General features: G+C 36.2%; 1 protein-coding gene across 2 annotated transcripts in view; it reads left to right on the forward strand.

Annotated features, from left to right (window-relative positions):
• Positions 1–25452, forward strand: part of VCAN (versican) — a 108186-nt gene that overhangs the window by 58931 nt on the left and 23803 nt on the right. The window contains exons 8-10 of one of the 2 annotated variants that reach the window (XM_049766037.1): positions 8066–13207; positions 16766–16879; positions 19286–19399. In XM_049766037.1, the coding sequence (XP_049621994.1) occupies positions 8066–13207; positions 16766–16879; positions 19286–19399 (5370 nt within the window). The remainder of the gene's footprint in view (positions 1–8065; positions 13208–16765; positions 16880–19285; positions 19400–25452) is intronic. The other variant, XM_049766036.1, reaches the window with a different exon arrangement.

The following is a 25452-nucleotide window of genomic DNA, read 5'->3' on the forward strand; positions in this document are numbered from 1 at the left end:
CCTAGAATAATTAATAAGCAATAGATTATATATGCTAATTTCTCACTTTAGTATAAAGAAAAATAGTGGTAGCATGGCTATATCTTTAGCAGGAAAAATTTTAGAATTGGCCTAAAAGGAAATTGTATATTCATCATGGGAGGCCTACAACAGCACTAACTAGGTAGGCACTCACTGCCAACTAACCAGGGTGACACTCTGTGAGGGACTTTGAGAAACACCAGTAAATCCTCTAGTACATAAATATCATCCACAATGCTTCCAACCCTATCTACCATTTTTTAATGTATTTTATTTAAACACCTTGATTACATACATGATTGTATTTGGGTTTCAGTCATGTAAAGAACACCACCCATCACCAGTGCAACATTCCCATCACCAGTGTCCCAAATCTCCCTCCTACCCACCCAATCTCCACCTGTACTCTAGACAGGCTTTCTATTTCCCTCATACATTCTCATTATTAGGATAGTTCAAAATGTAGTTATTTCTCTAACTAAACTCATCTCTGTTTATGGTGAGCTTCATGACCTATCTACCATTTGTACTACCCCATATCACTACTTTCTAACCAGGCAAACTGAATATAAAGTACTAATGGTCAGGAACACACATTTGTATTTATTTCTTAAACTGGTTTCATTGATTGGTTTTGCTACTACATATTTTAGTTTTTAGATGCAATTAGTGTGATTTTGGTAAGCGTTACAGCAACTGAGAAAATCAATTTGAAGTGGTATTCACACAGTTGTCAGCAATGCTCAGACCTGGCATATAAATTAAAAATACAATAATTTTGGTCTAAGGAATTTTGTAAAAGATATTTTGGAGGACTTGAGGATTCAATACTCAAGAACAGTCAAATAAACACTTGTGAAACATTCCAAATTAGGAATAGAGAAAGTCCTGGGACTGGCTTCTAGGATTCAGCACAAAAATGCAAATAAATGTGGACCAAGTAGTAGGATGCTATTAAACAGGTCTTGTAGAAAAGATGACAGAAAAGTAGTTACTTTGGCTTTATAGAAAGCAGTAGTATGGTTAAAAATAGCATGGTGTTTGGCAAAAATTCAGCTTAGTAACTGATTGGAGGACTCTTAAGGTCTCTCATACATATATTTATGAGAAACATTTTTTAGTAAAGCACCTCCCATGAACATATTAAAGGTGAGTAAAACAGGAGCATTTGTTTTTATTTGATTGTTAGGTCTACTAAAATGAATAGGAAAATTTAAACTTTTTTTTTTTTTTTTTTTTTTTTTTTTTGCTTTATTGGACCACACCCGGTAATGCTCAGGGATTACTCCTGGCTATTCACTCAGAAATTGCTCCTGGCTTGAGGACCATATGGGACACCGGGGGATCAAACTGCGATCTGTCCTATGTTAGCGTGTTCAAGGCAGATGCCCTACTGCGTGTGCCACCGTTCTGGCCCCCAAATTTGAACATTTTTTGGTGGGTCACACCTGGCAGCGCTCAGGGGATGGCTCTCTGCTCAGAAATTGCTCCCAGCAGACTCGGAGGACCATATGGAATGCTGGGATTCAAAGCACCATTCTTCTGCATGCAAGGCAAATGCCTTACTGCTGTGCTATCTATCTGGCCCCAAATTTAAAATTTTAATGGTATTATTGTTCTATTTAAATTTTGTATTTCTTAAAAACCACAGTATGATTTATATTGTATTAAAGAGAGGAAGGAACAAGATTATTTTTGTTTCACATTAAAATGAGACCAGCTTTAATGAAGAAATGTTTCTGCTAAGTATTTTGTTTTACTCTTATGTTTAACTAAAGGCTCTTAAACTTTAATTATAAATTTCCCTCAAAATAACATGAACTTTAGCCAGCTGTATGTACATCTTAGCAACTATATAGTTTGTGTCCGCAGATATGACTGGGAGACTTGTAATATGTCTACAAGTCTTAGCCATGAAGTACTTAAACATACTTGATAAATAATTTGAGGTCAACTAGCTGTACAGCTCTGTGTGAAATACTATTAAAATTTCTATTAACTATGGTAGCAGTATACTTAAGACAAGCTGTTAAAATACATTTGTGTAAACATAGAAAGATTATACATACCCTGTAGAGTTCTGTGGTTTGACTCCTGAAATTCAAATGAGAGTTATATTAACCTTGAAAAAATATAAAACAGCATTTATGAGGATTATTTCTCTAAGAATTCTGAGAAAATTATTATTTCATTGAGTTGCTCTGTAATTATAAACCAGAGCAGATCATGAGTTTGGAAAGAGGTGCTTGTTTCCCTTATAGCACAGGTTCTCCCACCCTCACATACACGCTACAAAGACACTTCTAATTTGTAAAAAGGGGTGGTAGGTGTGGATGGTGACAAGAAAAAGAGATGGAGAAGGAATTTCAGACACAAACCTAAGAGAAACAACATGAAATACGGTGAGCTGAAGGTGGTAGTGATAAAAGTATTGGTGGAAGAAGGCACTCACTGGCCTCCTGAGAAAGGTTGTTTAGGTGTGGAAAACCAGCCACAACCAGGAGGAATTATCTTCAGAGGTCTAGAAAATGAATATTTATTTTGCCCTCAGATCATATTAAGAAGCCCACTAAAAGCACAGGGAAGTTGATAAATTATATTTAAAGAATGGTTACTTAATTGTGAGAATATTTATTTTAGAAAAAGGAAACAAGATAAGTTCAACTTACATTAATTCATCTTCCATCAATTCAACTTTATTCTTTTGAAGAATTACAACGAGGTAAAAAATTTGATAATACATATCAAGCGAGAAGCACCTTTATATACACACACATATATATTTTCTCTTGTGATAATATTTTTATATATTTATGGTGTTACAGCAACTTAAAAAATCAATTTGATATGGCATTCACACAATCATCAGCAATGCTCATGCATAACATAAATTAAAAGTACAATTACTTTGGTCTAATGAATTTTGTAGAAGGTATTTTAGAGGATTTGAGGGTTCATTACTTCAATACAGTCAAATGAGCATTTGTAAAGCATTCCAAGTTAGGAATAGAAAATTCTATGGCTAGCTTCTGGAATTCAGTGTTAGCTTTATGGAAAACAAAGCTAAAACTAGGGTAAAAGTTATTTTAAAGTTACTTGAGAGCTAGGTGGAAGAAAGAAGTGTAGTTAAATTTAATTATCAGTATGTTTACATACTGACAAAGTTTTCTTTATAGTAGAGCAAGGAGGATTTAGTATCAGTATGTAACCTAAAGTAAGAAGACTTTTTTTTTTCAGAGAAAAATAGGTGTGAGGGAGAAAGAAAGAAAGAGAGTGAGAAACTTGCATAATGTTCTTAGAAGTTGTGAGGTTTTTAGAAAATTGGTAAACAGATGTTTGCCATTTGCTCTGACATAATAGGTAGCCAGTAAATTTTGTTTACAGTTTGTGATATTTTGTTTGTTTATGAACTACATCTGGCTATGCTCAAGGCTCACTCATGGCACTACACTCATGAATGACTCCTGAAGGGATTTGTGGGACCTACAGGTGTCAGGGATGTAAATAACATTAGTCATGTTAAAGGCAAGCACATTACACACCGTATTATCTCTCTGAATCCAGTAATACTTCTTAATTTGAGTTGTAGTTGTTTTTTTGTGGGTTCTTTTTCTTTCTTTCTTTCTTTCTTTCTTTCTTTCTTTCTTTCTTTCTTTCTTTCTTTCTTTCTTTCTTTCTTTCTTTCTTTCTTTCTTTCTTTCTTTCTTTCTTTCTTTCTTTCTTTCTTTCTTTCTTTCTTTCTTTCTTTCTTTCTTTCTTTCTTTCTTTCTCTTCCTTCCTTCCTTCCTTCCTTCCTTCCTTCCTTCCTTCCTTCCTTCCTTCCTTCCTTCCTTCCTTCCTTCCTTCCTTCCTTCCTTCCTTCCTTCCTTCCTTCCTTCCTTCCTCCCTCCCTCCCTCCCTCCCTCCCTCCCTCCCTCCCTCCCTCCCTCCCTCCCTCCCTCTTTCTTTCTTTCTTTCTTTCTTTCTTTCTTTCTTTCTTTCTTTCTTTCTTTCTTTCTTTCTTTCTTTCTTTCTTTCTTTCTTTCTTTCTTTCTTTCTTTCTTTCTTCCTTCCTTCCTTCCTTCCTTCCTTCCTTCCTTCCTTCCTTCCTTCCTTCCTTCCTTCCTTCCTTCCTTCCTTCCTTCCTTCCTTCCTTCCTTCCTTCCTTCCTTCCTTCCTTTCTTTCTTTCTTTCTTTCTTTCTTCTTTCCTTTTCTTTTTTGGTTTTTGGGCCACCACCCAGTGATGCTCATGGTTACTCCTGGCTTGCACTCAGAAATCGCTCCTGGCTTGAGGGACCATTTGGAATGCCAAGGGATTGAACCGAGGTCCATCCTAAGTTAGGGCGTGCAAGGCAAACACCCTATCACTTGCGCCACTGCTCTGGCCCTGTGAATTGTAGTTTTATTCATACTAGTGTAAAGGGTTATATAGAAGGCAAGAATTTAAGCAGTTGAATATTTTTGAAACTTCAATTACTTTTTTTAAGTTCTACAGAATTCTTTAACCTATTCTGACTTAATTTTATTATATCCCAAAAATATAAACAATGACAGCCTACTTAATTTGGCCATTAGAGATTATTAATAATAGGTTCTTTCAAGAGTCCTTTGTACTTAGGTGTAGAGATTTGTAGAAACTACCACAGTAAGCTGCAAGGTTGTGCTGAGCTTCTGCAGGTTACCTACAGTAAGCTTCAAGTCCACCTGCTGCTCAACTGCAGCAAGGCTACAGAGGCCCAAGGCTGTTAGGGCCCATTGTCGTAAGGCCAAAGAGGCCCATTGGACTTGGCTGCCACGTGGAACCAAGTGCCCATTCAGGGATGGAGAGAGAGGGAGAGAGAGAGAGAGAGAGAGAGAGAGAGAGAGAGAGAGAGAGAGAGAGAGAGAGAGAGAGAGAGAGAGAGAGAGAGAGAGAAACAAGTAAAAGAGAAACAAGTGAGAGAGAGAGAAACAAGTGAGAGAAACAAGTGAGAGAGAGAAACAAGTGAGAGAGAGAGAAACAAGTGAGAGAGAAACAAGTGAGAGAGAGAAACAAGTGTGAGAGAGAAACAAGTGAGAGAGAGAGAAACAAGTGAGAGAGATTTAGCATCTCTTATTCCTCTGGCCTCTGAGGCCTGAGGTCTGGACCAGCCAGCAAGCAGGTGCTGCTCAGGTCACTATCCTGCACCCTCCACCCAAAGCTACTAGTTTTTCCTTTTATACCTAGCATGATGGGTGGGGTGCCCAAGAGACATGTGGGGGGAGCATGTTCAGGTTCAAGGTTCAACTGTCATTACAGAGGGGCTATCCAAGGGGTGTGTCCAAGTCAATTGTCATACATCAATGCTTAGGCATTTAATATATGTTTCTTGCATGTGGATAGATGTATATAGATATATTTTCATCTCTATAGTATTAAGCAGACTTTAAAACACTGAACTATCTCTCTGGCCCCCTCATTAGTTTCTTAACTTTGACATTTAAAAAGGATTCTAACATCTGGCACACAATTTACATGTACTCTATGTTTTATTTTATATTAAAATTATTAATTTTATTTTTCTTAATATCTGCAATTTTTTCTTTTATTTGAAAGCCCATGAGTCTTTATTTACTTAATTGTCAATAGCTGAAGCTAGATAAAATGAACTGTGAGGTGTTGAAAATCAAGTAGGAAGAACTCCACACACACATGATTTGTTAGTGTATCTCCTATCTTTTTTGTTGTTGTTTTGGGCCACACCCGGTGATACTCAGGGGTTACGCCTAGCTATGTGCTCAGAAATCGCTCCTGGCATAGGGGACCATATGGGACTCAGTGGTCCTTCCTAGGCTAGCAAGGGCAAGGCAGATGCCTTACCGCTTTGCCACTGCTCCGGCCCCTGTATCTCCTATCTTTTTTTTTTTTAAAAGAGAGCTTACTAAACCTTCTGCTATTGTATTAATGACTTTATTGATGATACAATAATTTTTATGAATACACTTGCTAATGAACTTTTTTCTTTTTTATATTATATTTTCAATTTTTTATTTTTTAGATTTTGCATTTTTAATAACTTTGCTTTCACTTATCCTGGAACAAATGTATATGATCAGTTATGTCAATTATGTGACACACTTTATTTAAATAAATAAAGTAAATTTTAAAAAAGAGCATTCTTCCTGTTTGACTATGTGTCTAAGAAAGTGATAGGATTAAAGCAACCCAACATTACAGAAGCTATGATAAGATGAAATGAAGAACTTATTGATTTGCTTTTGAGAAAAAAAATGGATAACATGAAAACATAAATTAATTTCTTCTAGCTTAATGAATCTTCTGGATTTTATATTATTTTTTTAAAGTAAATTGTAATTAAAACATAGTTTTATATGATTTTTTTCTTTTTAAAGTAAATATAGTTAAAGCATATAGTTTATCATGTAATTAAAACTATAGAGACTTATTGTTAATATACTTGCCTATTTATAGTTAACACCAACTATATTCTAGTTGACCCAAAGATTTAATTGATAGTACATGTATTAATTTATAATTAATGCAAACTCTGAAGAATGAAAGCAATACTCGTACCTCAATTTTTTTTTCTTTTTAGATTTATTAGGAAATGCAAGATGCATCCCCTTTATTCATAGAGAGGAGAGACTTTATACAATGGGAATAGCATGTATATTTGGGGAAGAGGGGTAGCTCCCTTGTAGTTATTTCTCTTGCAAGTTTTCTGATTCAGCTAAGTATACTTGGTGTAGACAGAGGAAGGTTGAAAACCATTACTGCAGCTGTATTCTTTTGGGGGGAGATATATAATCTCTAATCCATTTTGTTTTCCCTTGGGTCTATGCACCCACAGACATCTTTTCATATTGTTGTGGTGATGGGGGTATCATAGCTGTTATAGTTAGGGCCTTCCTGTGGAGCAACTGAACTTCATGGTAATGGCAGTGAAGTCCCAGAGTTTACTCCTCTACAAGTCCATTTAGTTTAATGGCTGATACCTATGGCAATTTATAATCTAGGAATGTTGTATTATATAAGGCATGCTAGTTTATACATTTAGATATAAGCCCTGACTTTCCTTTAGAGAAGATATTAAAGAAAATTATGCTTGATTCAATACACATTAACTCATAAAGATGTAAAGTGGTCAAACAATAAAGATGTAAAGGGGTGGAATGTACTTCTGTCATGACTATTTTCAGTGAACTATCCCAGCACAGACCACTGCTACCCCCAGGTTTTTTGCTCCAGTGTGTGGGATGTGGCTGAAGCCTATGTAGCTAAATCTTGTCCCTGGAGAAGAATAGTGCTTGAACTTTGAAGAAGCTGTAAAGAAATCTTTTGTATCTTTCTGAAAAAGAGACTTCTTGCAAAAAGATTACCACAGGACCAAGAAGAAGAAAATGAGTATCTTCTGATTTCTTTTTTTTTTTTTTTTTTTTTTTTTTTTTTTTTTTTTTTTTTGGTTTTTGGGCCACACCCTGTGACGCTCAGGGGTTACTCCTGGCTATGCGCTCAGAAGTTGCTCCTGGCTTCTTGGGGGACCATATGGGACGCCGGGGGATCGAACCGCGGTCCGTCCTAGGCTAGCGCAGGCAAGGCAGGCACCTTACCTCCAGCGCCACCGCCCGGCCCCAATCTTCTGATTTCTTTATTGAACAGATGATGTCCCTCACATAATGAATAGTAATCATTTACTTTTTGTAGTATAATTTAGTAGTCTTAACATTTTTTAAATTTACAGAATATACCTTCCATGTTTTATCATTACAGTGTGTACAATTCTCTGATGCTTTGTTTCCAAAATATTTCTGAAATGTTATTTGTAAAACCTATAGGAAATTTTGTAATCTGAGATTTCAACAATCTTAAATTGTTTCTATTTTTTCCTGTCAATGCAAAACAGTAAATTTGAAGACTGGCAACCATGTGATGTATATGCTTCTAAGAGGGTGGTGACACTTAAATGTGAAATATTTTAATCCTTTCTTTTGTCTGAGTCTGATCAACCAGATTTGCTATCAATTTCTGTCATACGCTGTCAAATCTTCTATTTAAGTATTATGAAAACTTTCTGTTTTTTTCAGGTCGAATGAGTGATTTGAATGTAATTGACCATCCAATAGATTCAGAATCTAAAGAAGAAACACCTTGTAGTGAAGAGGATGTTTTAGAACACGAAATAATTTTACCTCACTACATTGAAATAGATTTATATCCAAGTGAAGAGGATGAAGAGGAAGAGGAAGACTGTGAAAATACTACTGAGGTAACCACCACTCCATCAGTGAAGTACATAAATGGAAAGCATCTGGTCACTGCTTTGCCCAAGGATCCAGAAGTGGCAGAAGCCAGGCGTGGCCAGTTTGAAAGTGTTGCACCTTCTCAGAATTTTTCAGACAACAGTGAAAGTAATAGTCATCCATTTTTTATAGCTGAAACTGGATTGTCTACTGGCCTACAGCCTAAAGAATCTAAAGAAACAACAGAATCATTTGAAATTACATGGATGCCTGAGATTCACTCTGAAATTCCAGAACATTTTTCCAGTGGTGAGCTTGATGCTTTCCCGACAGCTACATTTCAGGAAAAAGAAGCCACAGAGGAGCCAGAATCAGTCACAAAGGGAACATCTGAACTAGATCATCTGGTGCCTGATCATACCAATACTGTACTTTTGTTTTCTGAAGAGTATTCAGGAGATTCCCCCATTGACCAGGAATCTCAGAAAACAGTCTTTTCAAGGACCACAGAAGTAACTTCAAGTTCTTCATCAGCAAATATTTCAGAGGACTTATCAATTACCTTAGCAGAAAATCCAAGATCTGGTGATCCAGGGTCTACTGTAGAGAACTGGTTGGAAGCAACCCCTCGACAAATTGTAGAATTCTCAGGGAATCCTTCAATTCAAATCCCAGATGGCTCTGGAGAAGCAGAAGAAGATAAGGATAAAATCTTCACCATAGAAACTGATCTATCACAAAAATATACTACGGATACACTCACTGCTTTAGACACCAGCAATGCCATGCTTACAGAAAGCCTTTTTGATGTTCCTGTGACCTCTGTTTATTCGACTTCTGAGCAGCGTTCTGTAGAAGTTCCACCTACCAACTCTGTAAGGGAAACAGACACTTCCACATGGATGCCCCACACATCTCCTGAGGAAAAGGAAAAGAAAAATGAGGAAGAGGGATTTACTGGCACAGCTTCAAGAGTTGAGGTATTTTCACTTACCCCAAAAACAGACCAATTATTTTTACACTCTGAACTTGAGAGGCAAAATGAATCTACACCTGGTGATTCACTATTGGATACCAGGGGAAGCTTTGTGCCCTTGACCACACCCACACAGCCTGAACAAGAAATGTCAAGTTCTCATCTTGTTTTCACAGAAATATATATTTCAGACCATCTGGAAACTCATAGCCCTCAATCCAGCCTTAGCAATCAACCTGGAGTTCACAAAGGGCTGTCTACTGCTTCAGGGAGCACCTTTATGGAGCATGGATCTGGAGAAGCAGCCACTGACCCAGAAATCACTACTGTTTCTTCACTTCCATTACATTATGAGCCCGAAATTCATACCATAAAGGAAGCAGCTGGCCCATTGTCACCCTCTGTGGAAAGTATATTCTCTTTTGAGCCAACAGAACAAGTTTTGAATAAAGAATTGGGAGGAGAGGCTACTGAAAGTATAAGCCAAACATCTAAGGAAAATGTGTTTTTAGAGGGTTCAGGTGAGCGTCATCCTGGGATAGAGATTAAGGACTTTCCTACAGATTTTCCACTGGAGGAAGATTTTAGTGGTGACTTTAGAGAATACTCAACAGTGTCTTACCCCATACCAAAAGAAGAACTAGGGATACCAGAAGGCTCTGGGGTTGCAGACTTTAAGGATTCCCAGATTGTGTCATCCTCACTACCTAGTTCAGATTACATAATTGACTTGGAAAGAACTGACTGGACCTCAATCAGTACATCAGCTTTCCCTTGGGAAGAGTTCACAGTCTCTGCGGAGGGTTCAGGTGAACAGTTGGCTTCAGTTAGCAGCTCTGTTGATCAAGTGTTTCCAAGTGCTCCAGGTAATGTTTTTGATAAAAATTCACCATCTGTTGACCAAGATTTGGGACAAGCAGCTATTATAAATAACTTTGGTAAAAGATCCACCATTTTACCAACAGTAGAAACTGAAGGTACTGATGTGGTCACCTCCAGCACAGTTGGCACGGGCTTCTCTCAAACTATGGAGCCAGCCAAATTATGGTTGAGGCAAGAAACTAACTCTGTGATACAAGGCATGAAAAGTGAAACAGGATCAGAGGAAATAGTTGAAGAACAAAATCGATTTCAATCCTTTCAGAGCTCTGTTGCACCAGAACAAGCACGTTTTGATTCTCAAACATTTACTGAAACAGGACTCAGAATGACAGATTATTCTGCATTATCAACAATGAAAACTTACAGTACTGTTAAGGATATGGAGGAGGAAGACATTTCCTCAGTTGATATCTCTTCATATTCGGATGCAAAGGCATTGGAACTCCACCCTACTCTCCTGGGTGTTGCTAAAGACCCCCATTTTTTCTTACCTACTACCTCAGAGACTCAATCTATGGCAGCTGAAAATGTATTGACAGATTCGTCAATAAAAGAAGATATTAAACCTTTTACAAGACCAACAATTAAAGAGTTAGATAGTGATCTTTTATTTTCTGGACAAGGGTCAGGAGAAATCATGTCCACTATAGCATCTGTGAGTTTTCCTGAAATGAAAAACACTTTGCAAACATTACATCCCTTGAGTTCTCAAGTGGAAATTTTAGAAACAAACATCTTAAGTGACACAACTGAAAATAATGTAGGAATAGAACATGTGTCAAATGACCTTAGACCATCTATTACTGAAACAGACAATATCTCTGAAAATAATGAAACAGTATCTAACACAACCATATTGAAAATATTAAGTGACACAAAATTCAATGAGCCCACAAAGGCACCTTTCATTTTCTCCAAAGAGACTGAGCAGGATCAAAAACAGACTTTCAGTTGGGCAGAAGAAATCCAAACTAGTAGACTACAGATTATGACTGAACAAGCTTCTGAGGAGAATTTGTCAGTAGTTGAAACAAAAGAAAGAACACCCGCTCCGACTGTTTTAAGTAGAACTTATGATCTTGAAATGACCAAAGGATCTATTACATCATCTGCTGAACCATCTATCTTGTTTTATGAACATTCTGGGGAAGGGTCTGGGGAATTGGATATGGTTGATTTAGTTCACACTTTTGGAACTACTCAGGCAACCAGGCAAGGAAGTGCAACAGTTATTTCTGATAGATCCTTGGAAAAACATTCTAAGGTGCCAAATGTTACTACTGTTACTGTTGATGGATTCCCAACAGTTTCGGTAGTGCTGCCTCTTCATTCAGAACAAGACAAAAACTCCCCTGATCTAACTCACACACTCTCATATACAATGTCATACGAGAGAGCCCCAGAAAGTATTTCTCATAGTTTCCAAGACAATTTCAAGGGATTCAAGGAGTCCACCTTAAAACCTGATCAGAGAAAAGTCACTGAAAACATAATTATAGATCTGGACAAAGAAGATAAGGACTTAATGCTGACAATTACAGAGAGACCCATCCTTGAAATTCTACCTGAATTGACATCAGATAAGAATACTATCATCGATATTGATCATACAAAACCCATGTATTCTGATATCTTCGGAATGCAAACAGACATGGATCTAGAGGGGTCCCATGGTGGTACTAAAGAAGAAAGTCCTCAAGTGCAAGAGGTTCTTGAAGCAGCTGTTAGTCTTCCTTCTACGGAGGAAAACTATGAGAGTTCTGGTGAAATTCTAACTAGCTACACTTGGGCAACACATACTGAATTGATGACTTCTGAAGACAGAAGCCAATTAGATCCCACAAGCTTTGTCCTCACCACCAAATTCCCTGTTCTTACAACAAAAACAGATTCAGATATTTTACTTCCTCTGACAGAAATAGAATCAGATATTTTACTTCCCACAGCATCATCCCTACCTGTTTCTAATAAGTCTGCTACAGTTAATCCAGTTATTGAAGAAGCCGCAATGGAAACACAAACCCTGGATGACATATTTGAATCTAGCACATTGTCTGATGGTCAAGCTATTGCTGACCAAAGTGAAATAATATCAACACTGGGCTATTTGGAAAGAACACGGGATGAGTATGAAGAAAAGAAATATGCAAGTCCTTCATTTCAACCAGAATTCTCCTCAGGAGCTGAAGAGGCACTGGTAGATCCTGCATCCTATGTAAGTATTGATAGTATCCACGAAATGACCCAGAATTTAACAGAAGCACCAGATAATCTTGTGAAAGGATCCAGTTTCTCAGATAACAGTGATAAGACATCAGCAATTTATGCTTTTGCAACATTGTCCTCAAATACACCGGCATCTCCTTTTACTGTCCATGTAGGCTGGGGAGCCTCTGAACACATAGACGGTGCCCAGTTAGGTGTTCTGCAAAGCACTGAGGCCAGCATAGCTCAAATGTCTCCAGGAAAACGTTCAAATCTTGAAGTGCCTTCCAAACCTCCCAGTGAAGAGGATTTTCGCATACTTGAACCTCTGTCTTATTCTCCTACCACAGAATCTGACCCCTCGGAAGATCAAAATCAAGTTAAGTTATTAGAACAAATGGGAGCTTTTCCGACAGAACTAATCATTAAAGAAGGAACCGAGAGTATCCCAGATTCCCAGAACAAAGCTAATGTTCAACTTTCTGGGGAAACAATCAAAGTACTTCCCAGTGTTACAACCCCTGAGTTTGGAGCTGTTAGCACATTTGGTCGTGAAATGAAAGTACAAGATGCTATGCTGTGGCCAAATCCTACTGCTCCTTCTGTGACTTACCAGGTTGAGGCAGACATGATGCCTCAGATGAGCACATACACTTCTGAGAGGCCCAAGGTTCCTTCTGAGAAAATAAACCTAGAAACCCAAGCAGTTTTGGTCAAAGGCGAAGACCCCACTATTGCAGCAACAGAACAGCAAGTATCAGCGAGAATTCTTGATTCCAACAACCAGGCAACAATAAGCACTTCGGGGTTGAATACTGAGCTTACAACATCATCATTTCCCCTTCTGGAAAGTTCTAATGAAACCAGTTTCCTGCTTGGCATTAATGAAGAGTCAGTGGAAGGCACAGCGATCTATTTACCAGGTAAGGTTACGGCATTGATGAATCTGTTTCCAAGGTTTCCAAGAGCCTAACAGATCTCTTTCTATCTATAATTTTGATTGTGATGTTAAATTTGTGGATTTAAAAATTATTTACATAATAGGCTACAATATTGAGCTTTTAACTGAGATACAGAAAAAGTAAGTGCAGTTTTATTTCTGGTTTTTATAAATATTTATTTTTTCTGGACTTTAGGAAACAACATATAATTACAATGAAGAAGAATAGAAATATTTAATGGTGCAAAACCTTGGTTTATTTACCATGAAAGTGTTGCTTTACCATTTATAATTATATATCTCAAATTTAAAAACACAAAGATACTTTTATTTATTTATTTATTTTGGTTTTTGGGTCACACCCAGCAGCTCTCAGGGGTAACTCCTAGCTTTATGCTCAGAAATCACTCCTGGCAGGCTCAGGGGACCATATGGGATGCTGGGATTTGAACCACCGTCCTTCTGCATGCAAGGCAAACACCTTACCTCTATGCTATCTCTCCGGCCCCCAAAACACAAAGATACTTTTAAAAAACTTTCTTTAATAGGCAAAAGCAGTATGGTAGATCTTGAGTGTGTGAGTGTAAAAAATAGCTCTAATAAATATTTGAGTTTGTACAGTTATGCCTTTATCAGTGTAAGCCTTTATCTAATTTTATTTCTTGAGATAGTCTTTTAATACAATGTCTAGCCATAGTTGATATTCATTCAGTGCATACATAATGTTCTGTCAAGAATGAATTATTTTTATTATCAGAAAACATAAATCTAATAAAGTTTCAGTATCAACTATAATTTGATTTTATTTAAAGAAGTAGGATGGAAGTCTCAGGGAAGTTCTGTAATATGCCCAAAGTTGCACAGCTGTACACAATGAGAAAAAAATAGGATTTGAATCGAATCTTGTTCAATCTGACTATAAAGACCAGCACTCTATGTTGATTACCTACCTGCATAGCATAAAAATTAATCATTTATATTTTAATGTGTAAACAGGAAAGGATAGAAGTTTACTTTGTAAGATTTTTTTTTCTTTTAATATTGCATTGTAATGCTGCAAAATCAATGTTGCCTTCTAGGAGCATCATTTAAATTAAAATGTCAGTAGAATTCACAAGTAGTCATAACTATTTTGTTGCTTCTTAGAAAAAGGGACAATATGAAACAGTACATCAAAGACTGTGCTAACTGAAAACAATGTTTTAAATTAGAATAATTATAAAGTATTCTTTGATCATATCAACATCATTTTTGTGTCACTCAGGCCTCAGTTTGATGTACTTTCAGGTGGAATAAAATGGTAATGATATTCAGTTCTCATAAAATGTTTTATTAATAAAGTTGATCTAAGGTCATTAAAAGATATTTTTTACTATAAATTTCTATATAATCAGTAAGTGATAATCTAATAACATGGGTAACATTATTTTTTTTGGTTGATTTTTGGGGGTCTACAGTTGTGCTCTGGTCTAACTCTTAGCTCTGCACTTAAGGATAACTACTGGTGGGCTTGGGGACCCGGGAACCATAGGAGGTGCCTGGAATTAAAATGGGTCAATGCATGCAAGGCAAGTGCCTTACCTGCTGTACTATTTTTCTAGCATCAATTTTTGTTCTTTTTTAATTTAGTTGAGGTAAACTTTGGGTTAATGAAAAATATTATCTCAGTTTAAAATCATTGGTAATCATTATATTCATAGAGGAGAGATGATGGGCTTGGTAAATGAAGAATTGCATATTAACTAACTTTCTAGTCCATATTTACCAAGATTAGAACTTGCGTCTTCATTGCAAAATAAATAGTCACTTTTAGTTAATCCCATAAAGCTCATCTGGGTTACCTGGTCTATCTGTTACAGATTAAATTCTCACAGAATAATGAAAGCTGTTTAGATAAGAACAAAATTTATTTTTTAAAAAAATCAAAGCACAACAGATTTTTCCTAGTTGAAAACTCTTAAGGTTTACAGAAAACCCACACTCTTTCCAGATCTTGTTTTATAGTCTCAGCATGGTGGTTAGTGTTTGTGGTGGCAATAATATTAGAACGTCACGTATCTGTGGTAAATAGTTTTGTTTTGTTTTTGTTTTTGTTTTCTTTTGGGGGCCATACCCGGTGGTGCTCTGGGGTTACTCCTGTTTCTGCACTCAAGAATTACTGTGGGTCATGCCTAGATGGCCCATATGCAAATCGAACCTGGGTTGGCCATGTGCAAAGCAAATGACCTACACACTGCACTATCACTCCTACCCTTGTGGCAAACAGATTTTAGTGCCTTCACATAATTTTCAACTTGATTCTGCACTGAGAATACCATGTAAATTTGTTATTGATCATATTAGAATTATAAGAAAAGAGTTTGGAAAATTAGAATAGATTTCAAGGAAGCAGGTTTAAGCATCTGAACTTACATTTTAAGTTAAACTACATATACATGATGTGCATCTATCAAGTCTTTTTAATATCCAGAATTTACTTAGCACTCAGAAAGTTTGATTTTCCTATAGATATTTTCTGTTTATATTTCATAAGTAGGCAATTTATTTTTTCTTTGTATATCTTTCAGAACTTTGAGGCATATTCTTGAAATATGGGGTTTATTTCATGCACAACTTGTATGTTCCAGTTATTTTCTAAAATGCAACTCATTTGAATTCTTGAACATATTTAATTTTAAGCAAATTTGAAAAAGCACTTAAATTATGCATAATCTTGCTGTAAAAATTGTCCAAACAATATTAGATAATAAAGAATGTGCTTCAAGAAGTATAGATTATTGTGTTAAGAAAATGAATTTTAAATAATTCATTTTATATGTTTGGTTTTGACCTTTGTATTTTTTTCTGCTTGGAATGTCTATTTTATGTGTGTCTTAAAGAAAAAATGGTATAATGAAAATCAGGATTTTGTTTTAGGTGAGGTTTATGTGCTGGGGTTTGTTTTATACAGTAGAGTTTAATTGATGTGTTGCTTTTCTTCAAGTATAGTTTAAAGGAGTACATTTGGAACGTGTTTTTGGAAAAGAGCATATTATTGTAGCAGAAGACATCTCAGTGCACTCTTTCGAAGAAAAGGTTTCTGAGTATTAAGTGGTAAAAGGCAATAATAATTCAAATGATGGTAACAAGCCAATCCTCTAAAACAGAATGCATGTTTTGTGTATCCAGTCATTTCACATTAACTAACCTTGTTTAAAAGAATACATTTTCATTCACGTGTAATCATTTTTGACTAAAATCAATTGCCATCATCATGCCAACTAAATCTGCAGTAGAGTCTAGTAGTTGTTAAATATTGTACAGCATTTACATTAAAAGAATATTGATTTAATTTCAGAAATGAATAGTTAAAATTGAAACAGTTAGTAATAATGTCAAGAAACACTCCAGAGAGCTAAGTTAGTGCTGATTTTTCTGTGAAGACTAAATTGATCTGGTTAAGTGAAGCTTATATTGTGTTAATAATAAGTGCCATTTATGCTAAAATGTTGATATGTGGCAATGAGACTAATTGCTTTTCTTGCTTTCCTGCACATGGTAGGACCTGATCGTTGTAAAACGAATCCATGCCTTAATGGAGGCACCTGTTATCCTACTGAAACTTCCTATGTGTGCACTTGCGTACCAGGATACAGTGGTGACCAGTGTGAACTAGGTAAGATATTATTGATTGAAAGAGTAAATGTTTTTAGAAGACATACAGATATATAGAGTTCTCATGATCAGAATCAATTTGAGACTGTTAGAGTACAGCATATGAAGGAAAATTTTAATTAAGTTGCTTCATGAAGTATTTTAATTAATATCTGGGGTGTGGGACCAGATATTTATTGAATTTGGTTAAACATAAAACTCAGTCAGACAGGCTGTTATCAGCTATCTCTTTGTGTGTGTTTGTGTGTGTGTGTGTGTGTGTGTGTGTGTCTTATAGGTAGGCCTTCCAATTGTCAAATTATATAAATATTAACCAAAATAGAATTTGTCATTATATATTAATACACATTAATAGCAACCAATTTAAATATCAAAATTTCATAAAGTTAAATTAATTTAAAATGAGTTAAAATTAGTTTAAAGTTTTGATAATCTTTTCTGATTCTTCCCAGCATCCAAATTGCTTTTGCTTTGCTGAATTCTTGAGATTTATGGCCTCCTGTTTTTGGTTCCAAGGAATATAATTTGACTCTTTATTACCAATCATTTACTTTTACTCCCATTATTATTTAGATTCCTAATTTAAAAAGTGCCAGTTTTTCTATACTTTAATATAAAACTCACCTCTGAGTATAGAAGTAATTCCATATACTTGCAAGGTGCTCTTTTCGGAAATGGCTTAATTTTTTTTTTAATGACCGCAGAAAGAAAGTTCACAGGTAACCCTTTCTGTTAAACTGAAACAATGAGTAGAATGAATCCAAACTTTATATTAGAATATTATTTGGGGGTTGGAGTGGTGGCACAAGCTGTAGATAGTTTGGCTGCACATGCTAACCGAGGATGAACCTCAGTTTTTTCCCCCCAGTGTCCCATATGGTTCCCCCAAGCCAGGTGCAATTTCTGAGTGCATAGCCAGTAGTAACCCCTGAGTGTCACTGGGTGTGGCCCAAAAAGAAAAAAAAAGATTATTTGCCTTAAAAAGAGTCCACAGAGTTTGTAATCTCTATTGTGTTCTAACATAAATATAGAAAAATATATGACATTTAAATATATATGAACACTAGTATACATCTGACCCCAAGGTTGTTTTAATTAAAAAAAAAATTAAGGTAGCATAATGAATAAGTGTATACAAAACTATTGGAACACTGAAACACAGCTAACTAAAACACAGAGCCACAAACTGAAGAATGCATTGCATTCTGTCTTCATGTTTGTCAATTTAAAATGTGCTGTGAGAGAGAAATATATTGACAAAGAAAATAACAGAAAACTGGATCTAGAGAGGTTCTGATTTTAGTGCAGTGAATAGTTTCACTCCATATTTATGTTGAATGATTCTGAGACTTGAGCATGCAGATTTCAGAGATTCAACTGACGGGTTAGATGAAGCACAGATTTCTGGTCTAAGACTCTAAATATTTGCTTCATCTATGGGTCTGGTGTGAATGTATTTTTAACATCCTTCTGCAATGCTGATGCTACTCCTGCAGATACCACTCTTTGAGAATCTCTGCTCCAGACAGCTGGGTTCTATAGAAGGTTTGGAAGCAAAAAATTAAAAGTGCTGTAATCACGTCTAAAATAGACAGTAAGAAACAAGGGAAAGGATGCAATAGTGCAGAAAGAGCCCACAGACAGTGAGGCTAGGGGTCACATTTTCATATTCCATATGTGATGTATACAGAGCATGGGCTAAGGCTGGAAGTAAAGGGGTTAGGGGTACTCTAGTAATTTTAGGACTCTTGGTTCAACTAAAAGCACTGAATATAATGACCATCAATAGAACTGAATTTTTCTTAATTTTAACATTAACATTTAAAACACTTTTGAGCTTTGTATAAAGTAATTATGTTTCTTAGAATAAGTATGCCCTCATTATAATAGAGGACATACTTTTACTGGAAATGATTTTTTCGGGGGGAATCACACTCAGGGGTGGCGCTCAGGAGTTACTCCTGGCTCTGTGCTCAGAAATCAGTCCTGGTAGCAGGACCACATGGGATTCCAGGATTCAAACTATAGTCCAGCCTGGATCAGTTGCGTGCAAGGCAACCACCATACCACTGTGCTATCTCTTTGGTCCTAAAATGATTATTTTTTTAAAGTTTTTATTTATTTATTTTTATTTTTAAAAATTTTAAAATTCCAGAAGCTGATGTGATAGTACAGTAGATGGGTATTTTCCTTATACACATTTAGCATGGGTTCGATTCCTGGTGCCTCACCAGGAAGGATCCCTGAGTACAGAGCCAGGAATAAACCTTGAGCATTGCTAGACATGGCCCCCAAAACCCAAAAACTGAAATTCAAAATTAATACTCTCTTGTGTCTTATGTATAAGAATATACTAGTCTTATGACTATTTGAAAGTACTTCTGTTACTGTTATGATTTTATTTCAGACTTTGATGAATGTCACTCTAACCCCTGTCGCAATGGAGCTACGTGTATTGATGGATTTAATACATTTAGATGTCTTTGCCTTCCAAGCTATGTTGGTGCACTTTGTGAGCAAGGTAAGAGCTAATGCAACATTTATTATAATTTGTATTGATATTTTAAGTGTTGCTTCAAGATTGCTTTTCGTTATAATGACTTTTAAGTTTAAGTATTTTTAATCAAACTGTATCTACTTTACTACGAAGAAAATTCACAGATTACTTTTACAAGTGTCTATAATTCACGTTACCTGAACAACAGTTTGAATTAATGATTGTTATTTTGCCAATAGAATGGATTTACAGGTGACACCTAAAATTCAGTTTAATGACTTATGGCCATTTAAAGATATATTGTTGTATGTTATCTTTCTGGGACTAGGTATGGATCTTAACCTATGTATGTAACTTGTATGAAGGCATACACCACTGTTAGTTGCTGTTATCAACCTTTACCCCCCAAAACAGTTGAGACATGAAGATCTTATTTTTTGTTACTATCACTAAAAAGTGAGTAATATAGTTGTTATCATACATTAGTTTTACCATAGCAAGCACTATATTAAATATACTGATAATCCACTCATCAGGTCATGTTCCTTCTAAAGAACTATAATCTAAATGAAAGAAAGGTTTATATCACTTTTTGCCTGAATCTCATGATCCCTGCAATTTGTATTTTATGTCTAACCTAAGAGTATATTCCGAGTGGTTCATGGTAACATTTCTTAACCCATCAATCAGAAACAGATTAGATGCCCAGTACACTCAATTTAGGAACATTAATTTCCTCTACATAAAGACTTTCAGTGGTTTGGCTTTAATGAAAGTGCTTAGTGCCAAGCTTCCATTCGACTAGACACATTGAAAATATATTAGACACTCAGACATATAGGTCTGGTCCCATATTATGTTTGCTGTATTAATCCAGACATCACCATAATTAAAATCAATCTAAAAAGAGCTTGTGTTGAATTGCCGACTGAAGGACATGGGTGATGGTTTAGTTTTTAGGATGTTTTCTTTCACTTTATTGCTTAGGTTATCTGTCTTAGGATTTAAAAAACTTACTATAAAATAAATATAAAAATTACCCAGGAATTTAGTTTGTTTTTGCTTTGGGGCCATACCTGGTGATGCTCAGGGGTTACTCCTAGCTATGTGCTCAGAAATCGCTCCTGGGGGCCAGAGTGGTGGCGCTAGAGGTAAGGCGTATGCCTTGCAAGTGCTAGCCTATGATGAACTGTTGTTCGATCCCCAGCATCCCATATGGTCCTCCCAAGCCAGGCGTGATTTCTGAGCATATAGCCAGGAGGAATCCCTAAGCGTCAAACAGGTGAGCCCCCCCCCCCCCCAATAAAAACCACCAACCAAAAACAACTACAAAAATAAATTGCTCCTGGCTTGGGGGACCAAATGGGATGCCAGGGGATCGAAATCTGCTCCATCCTAGGTCAGCCTGTGCAAGGCAAATGCCCACTGTGCCACCGCTCCTGCCCCAACCCTAAGAATTTTTGAATAATAAAACTAATGTCATTTGTTTGAGAAATTTAAGAAAATGAAAAAAAAAGTCGAGGCTTTCTACTAAATTTAATTGATTTTGGTTCTCTTAGCTCCATGGATAAATATTGCTTTTTGAGAAAGTATTTTATCATCAAGTATTCGTTGAACATCTATGTTCCAGGCTTTTGTCTGGGAAGGGTTAATGCTCTGAATTAAGCAGTCCTTAATCTTGTTAACTCTAAATAATCATTGACAAGGAATAAAGAAAAAGTAATATAGCTATTAGATATATTCTATAGTTTATCATAGCAAGTGCTACAAGCGCATCATTTTTATTGGTTGAATATTCCAGTATTAAGTCAGAAATTGAGGCTCAGTGAAAGAGAGTGAAGAATTCATGGCTATACAGCTAGCAGGTTAGAGTGAGCAAAGTCAAAGGTAACATAAATGAAGAACATGAGAACTGGTCTTTGGTACAAAGCTTGCCTATAATGGGTGGGAATATTAAGACACTGGTGAATGGAAGTAGTCACTGTGAAGGAAGAAGAGTGCTGAAAGGTGATAAAGTGGCATTCCTGATACCTATCACTATTAGAAAACACAGTGCCTACACGGAAATAAAAAGTGCTTGCTATAGAGGTAGGGAACAGTGTGGAAGCGAAACTGGGTCATTGGCGTACACTGATGAAGGATTGGTTTTGGTACATTATATGCCTGAAGTCGGTTATAAGTAACTTTGTGATTCACGGTGACTCAGTAGAGAGAGACAAATACAGAGACAGAGAGAGAAGAGAAAAAAAAGGAGAGATAGGAATGAAAGAGAAGAGAGAGAAGTAGAGAGAGGAGAGAGAAAGAGAAAGAACAAAGTGAACCTATAGAATATTTTTTTGGTCTTTGGAATCACACCTAGCAGTTGTCAAGTGTTATCCTGGATCTGCACCGAGGAAATCACTCCTGGTGGTTTTTGGAAGGTCATATGTGGTGATAGGAATTAGACTTCAGAGGGACATGTGCAAGACAAATGTCTCATTTACTGTTCTATCTCTTGATCCTGATGTGGTTTTTAAATGCTCAAATTTTTCTTCTTATCTTCATACTTCCTAAAAGTATTTTTTATCTTATTCAACAAAACAATGAATATGAATATGAATATAATCATCTGATGAATTCTGTGTTGACAGACACTAAAAAGAGACTTCAGAGCCATTTACCTTTCCCAGTCTTAAAAAATTACTGAAAAAGTAAAGCTTTATTTATTTATTTATTTATTTATTTATTTATTTATTTATTTATTTATTTATTTATTTATTTATTTATTTATTTTACCTCTGGTGCTGTCTAGCTTAAGGACCACTTACCCCTTTTTTAAAAAAATAACTTAAAGGGGCCGGGAAGGTGGCGCTAGAGGTAAGGTGTCTGCCTTACAAGCGCTAGCCAAGGAACGGACCGCGGTTCGATCCCCCGGCGTCCCATATGGTCCCCCCAAGCCAGGGGCGATTTCTGAGCACATAGCCAGGAGTAACCCCTGAGCGTCAAATGGGTGTGGCCCAAAAACCAAAAAAAAAAAAAAAAAATAACTTAAAGACTTTTTTTTCCCACTTTTTTGGGCTACACTTAGGGGTACTCAGGGATTACTACTGGGTCTCTACTTTGGATCCACTCCTAGGGATGAGAAATCATATGGAGGACAGAGAATTAAACCTGGGCTGGTTGTGTGCAAGGCAAATGCTTTACTTGCTGTATAATTGCTCTGGCCCAAAGTAAGTTTGACTTTTACCCACGTTACTTGGAAGAACAATTCTTCCAGTCTGTTTACCAGATGCAGCTGTGTGCCTATGATTTATTACCAAGGCATAGAAATATTTTTTCTCCTTTTTTCAGGTTGCCTAAGAACAAATGTTTTCTTCATTAATAGCAGCACTGTTGTCTAAACAGTTTTACATCCAAATTTTGGTGATGACTGTCGCTGTTTCTTGAGTTGATCTTTTCTCTTCTCTTTATTAGGAACTTCCCACTCCCACTAACTCTGGAGCAGAACACATTTTTTTCTTGAGATGGTAGCATGTACAATCCAGAAAAGTGGAGGTGAGGCAGTAAAAAGCACATGAGTGGTCCTAGCTGGCTAGAGAAACAGTTTTCTAGAGAGAAAAAAAATGTCAGTTCCTTATAGCTTGATAGCTATATGTCTAAAGCATTGAAAATATTTCCTTTGTAACATAAAGAAAAGAGAAAAGTTCACTCTGAGACTTTATAATATAATTTGTGCCCCTAGGAATTGTAAAGCAACAAGGCATAGTTCCATACATCAGGTAGGTGATTGTTAAGACAATATCATCTGAAGGTTACCTTTTAAACCTGTGCACCACAATTTTTAGGTAAAATTGGAAAATGCTGCAGACTTCTTCTGATTTGTCCTATCTGAACAGTATCCTTGGAGATGTGGCTTAACTCATCCTTGATTACACATTTATGGTACTCATGAATACTAAAAATTAAAAGTGAATCATATGGAAGTTTGGGCTTTCTCAAAATTGAAAAGTCATTCTGTGTTATTTGAATATATAATTATTTGGAAGTAATATTTTAAATAGTACAGAGGATAAGTTGTCCCTGTTTAGGTTCACCAGAACTCTGACCCTGTGTTTCATTCAGACTTGCTAGTCAGGAAATGTACTGCAGCAATACATTTGTTGTCAGGAATCTAAATTTTATTTTTAGATTGATTTTTGAAATTAATCTTTAATTTTATATGTCTAAGAGGAAAATATCTAATTATAATCTATTTTAATGATAAAAGACATAGAAGTAAAATGCATGTGGGCTAACATGGGATAAAAACTTTTGGGCAGAATATATGTATATATATATATATATATACACAAACACACATATATGGGCAGAGAGGTGGTGCAAGTGGTAAGGCTTCTTTCTGCCTTGTCCAGACTAGTCTAGGATGGACTGGGATTCGATTCCCTGGTGTTCCATATGGTCCCCCAACCCAGGAGTGATTTTTGAGCACATGGCCAGGAGTGGCCCCTAAACATCACTGGGTATGTCCCCCCCAAAAAATAACAAAAAAGGAATATATATATATATTTATTTTTTTTTACTAATATATTATTCAGTACTCTGGATTCCTCTGGAATCTTAAACTCTGTTTCAAATTAAATGATTATTTTCAAGGTTAGGGAGAGACAGTATAACATTTTATTTTGGCAGTGGGTATTATAAAAATGTTCCTAATTCCTCTCCCTTATATATGAAGATCTGTTTCTTTTCAACCCCTCCCATGTTACCTCTAAATCCTTCCATGTGAACTTAACAAAAAGGAGAATTGCTACATCCAAGCAACTAAAATATGATTCATTCTTGGACACAGACTGCTATTCATTTTTTTTTTTGTTTGTTTGTTTGGCTTCCCCAGCAATGCTTGGGGAGCCTTGCCACCACCACTCCCAGTAATAGTCAGCCTGGTTGTTAAAGGCTCATGTCTCTCTACTTGGCCAAGTGACACTATACCACACTTCATGGATTTAGTGGAGCTTTGCAGCCACAGGGACACAGTGCTGGGGTTACATGTGGTGCTAGAAATCAAACTCATTTTCTCATGCTGCCAGTTATGAACTCAAGTCCTTTAAGATAGCTCCCTGGACCTGGGGGTGCTACTTTCATACCAAATCATCTAGCTGTTCCTTGGGTCATTTCCTATGAGGTTTGGTGATCTCCAAACAACACTATGAGATTTGGTGATCTCCAAACAACACTTCAGTGAAACTCCAAACTTCTAATACACACTATTTAAGCCAATTAGTCAGCTGGCTATAACTAAACAACAGGCCTAATAGACTAAACTGAAATAAAACTGCTCCTAGAGATAAGTTACATCTGCTGTGTGACTATGACCTAAGTCACCATAGTCAAGAAAAAATATTTTTTTATTATATATATTTTGCATAATTATAGAAAAGCAATTTGGCTTTCAGTTTGGCCACCAGTCTAACATGTAAAACAGGCATTGATTTCATACAACACAATATTCCTCTCTTACCCTCTCTCAGCCCATATCAGTAAAATTAGGAAAGAGATTGTTAGGTTATTTGTAAGTTAAATATGGTTATTTGTAAGCTAAAATTTATAAACTTGGCAAGTTTTTTTAGCTTTTACATATAATTGTTTTAAGTAATGTTCTGAGATAGATATTGTGAATATCAAAATTATTTCTATTGAGCATTATCTAAAACCTCTCATTGAATTCTACTTTTGAATGGATGAGTCTGAGAGATTACCAATGAGAATATGGTGCTAGGAGCAAGCTTCTTTCTTGTGGAAATATGAAATGTGGCAATAATAATTGTTTAAATATTCATAAAAATATTTTCATCATATCAGGATGTGGGTTATAATGTGCTTGTTGCAAAAGAGAAAAAATATATGTACATATGTATTGATGAATAAAGAGTGTTAAAGAACTTCAGGCTTTTCATTCTTAAAAATCTTGAAATTCTGGGGCCAGAGTGGTGACGCAAGCATCTGCCTTGTCGTTGATAGCCTGGGATAGCCATGGTTTGACCCCCGGTGTCCCATCTGGTCCCCCAGGCCAGGAGCTATTTCTGAATGCATAGCCAGGC

The sequence above is a fragment of the Suncus etruscus genome, chromosome 2 (genome assembly GCF_024139225.1).
Source record: "Suncus etruscus isolate mSunEtr1 chromosome 2, mSunEtr1.pri.cur, whole genome shotgun sequence".
Taxonomy (NCBI): domain Eukaryota; kingdom Metazoa; phylum Chordata; class Mammalia; order Eulipotyphla; family Soricidae; genus Suncus; species Suncus etruscus.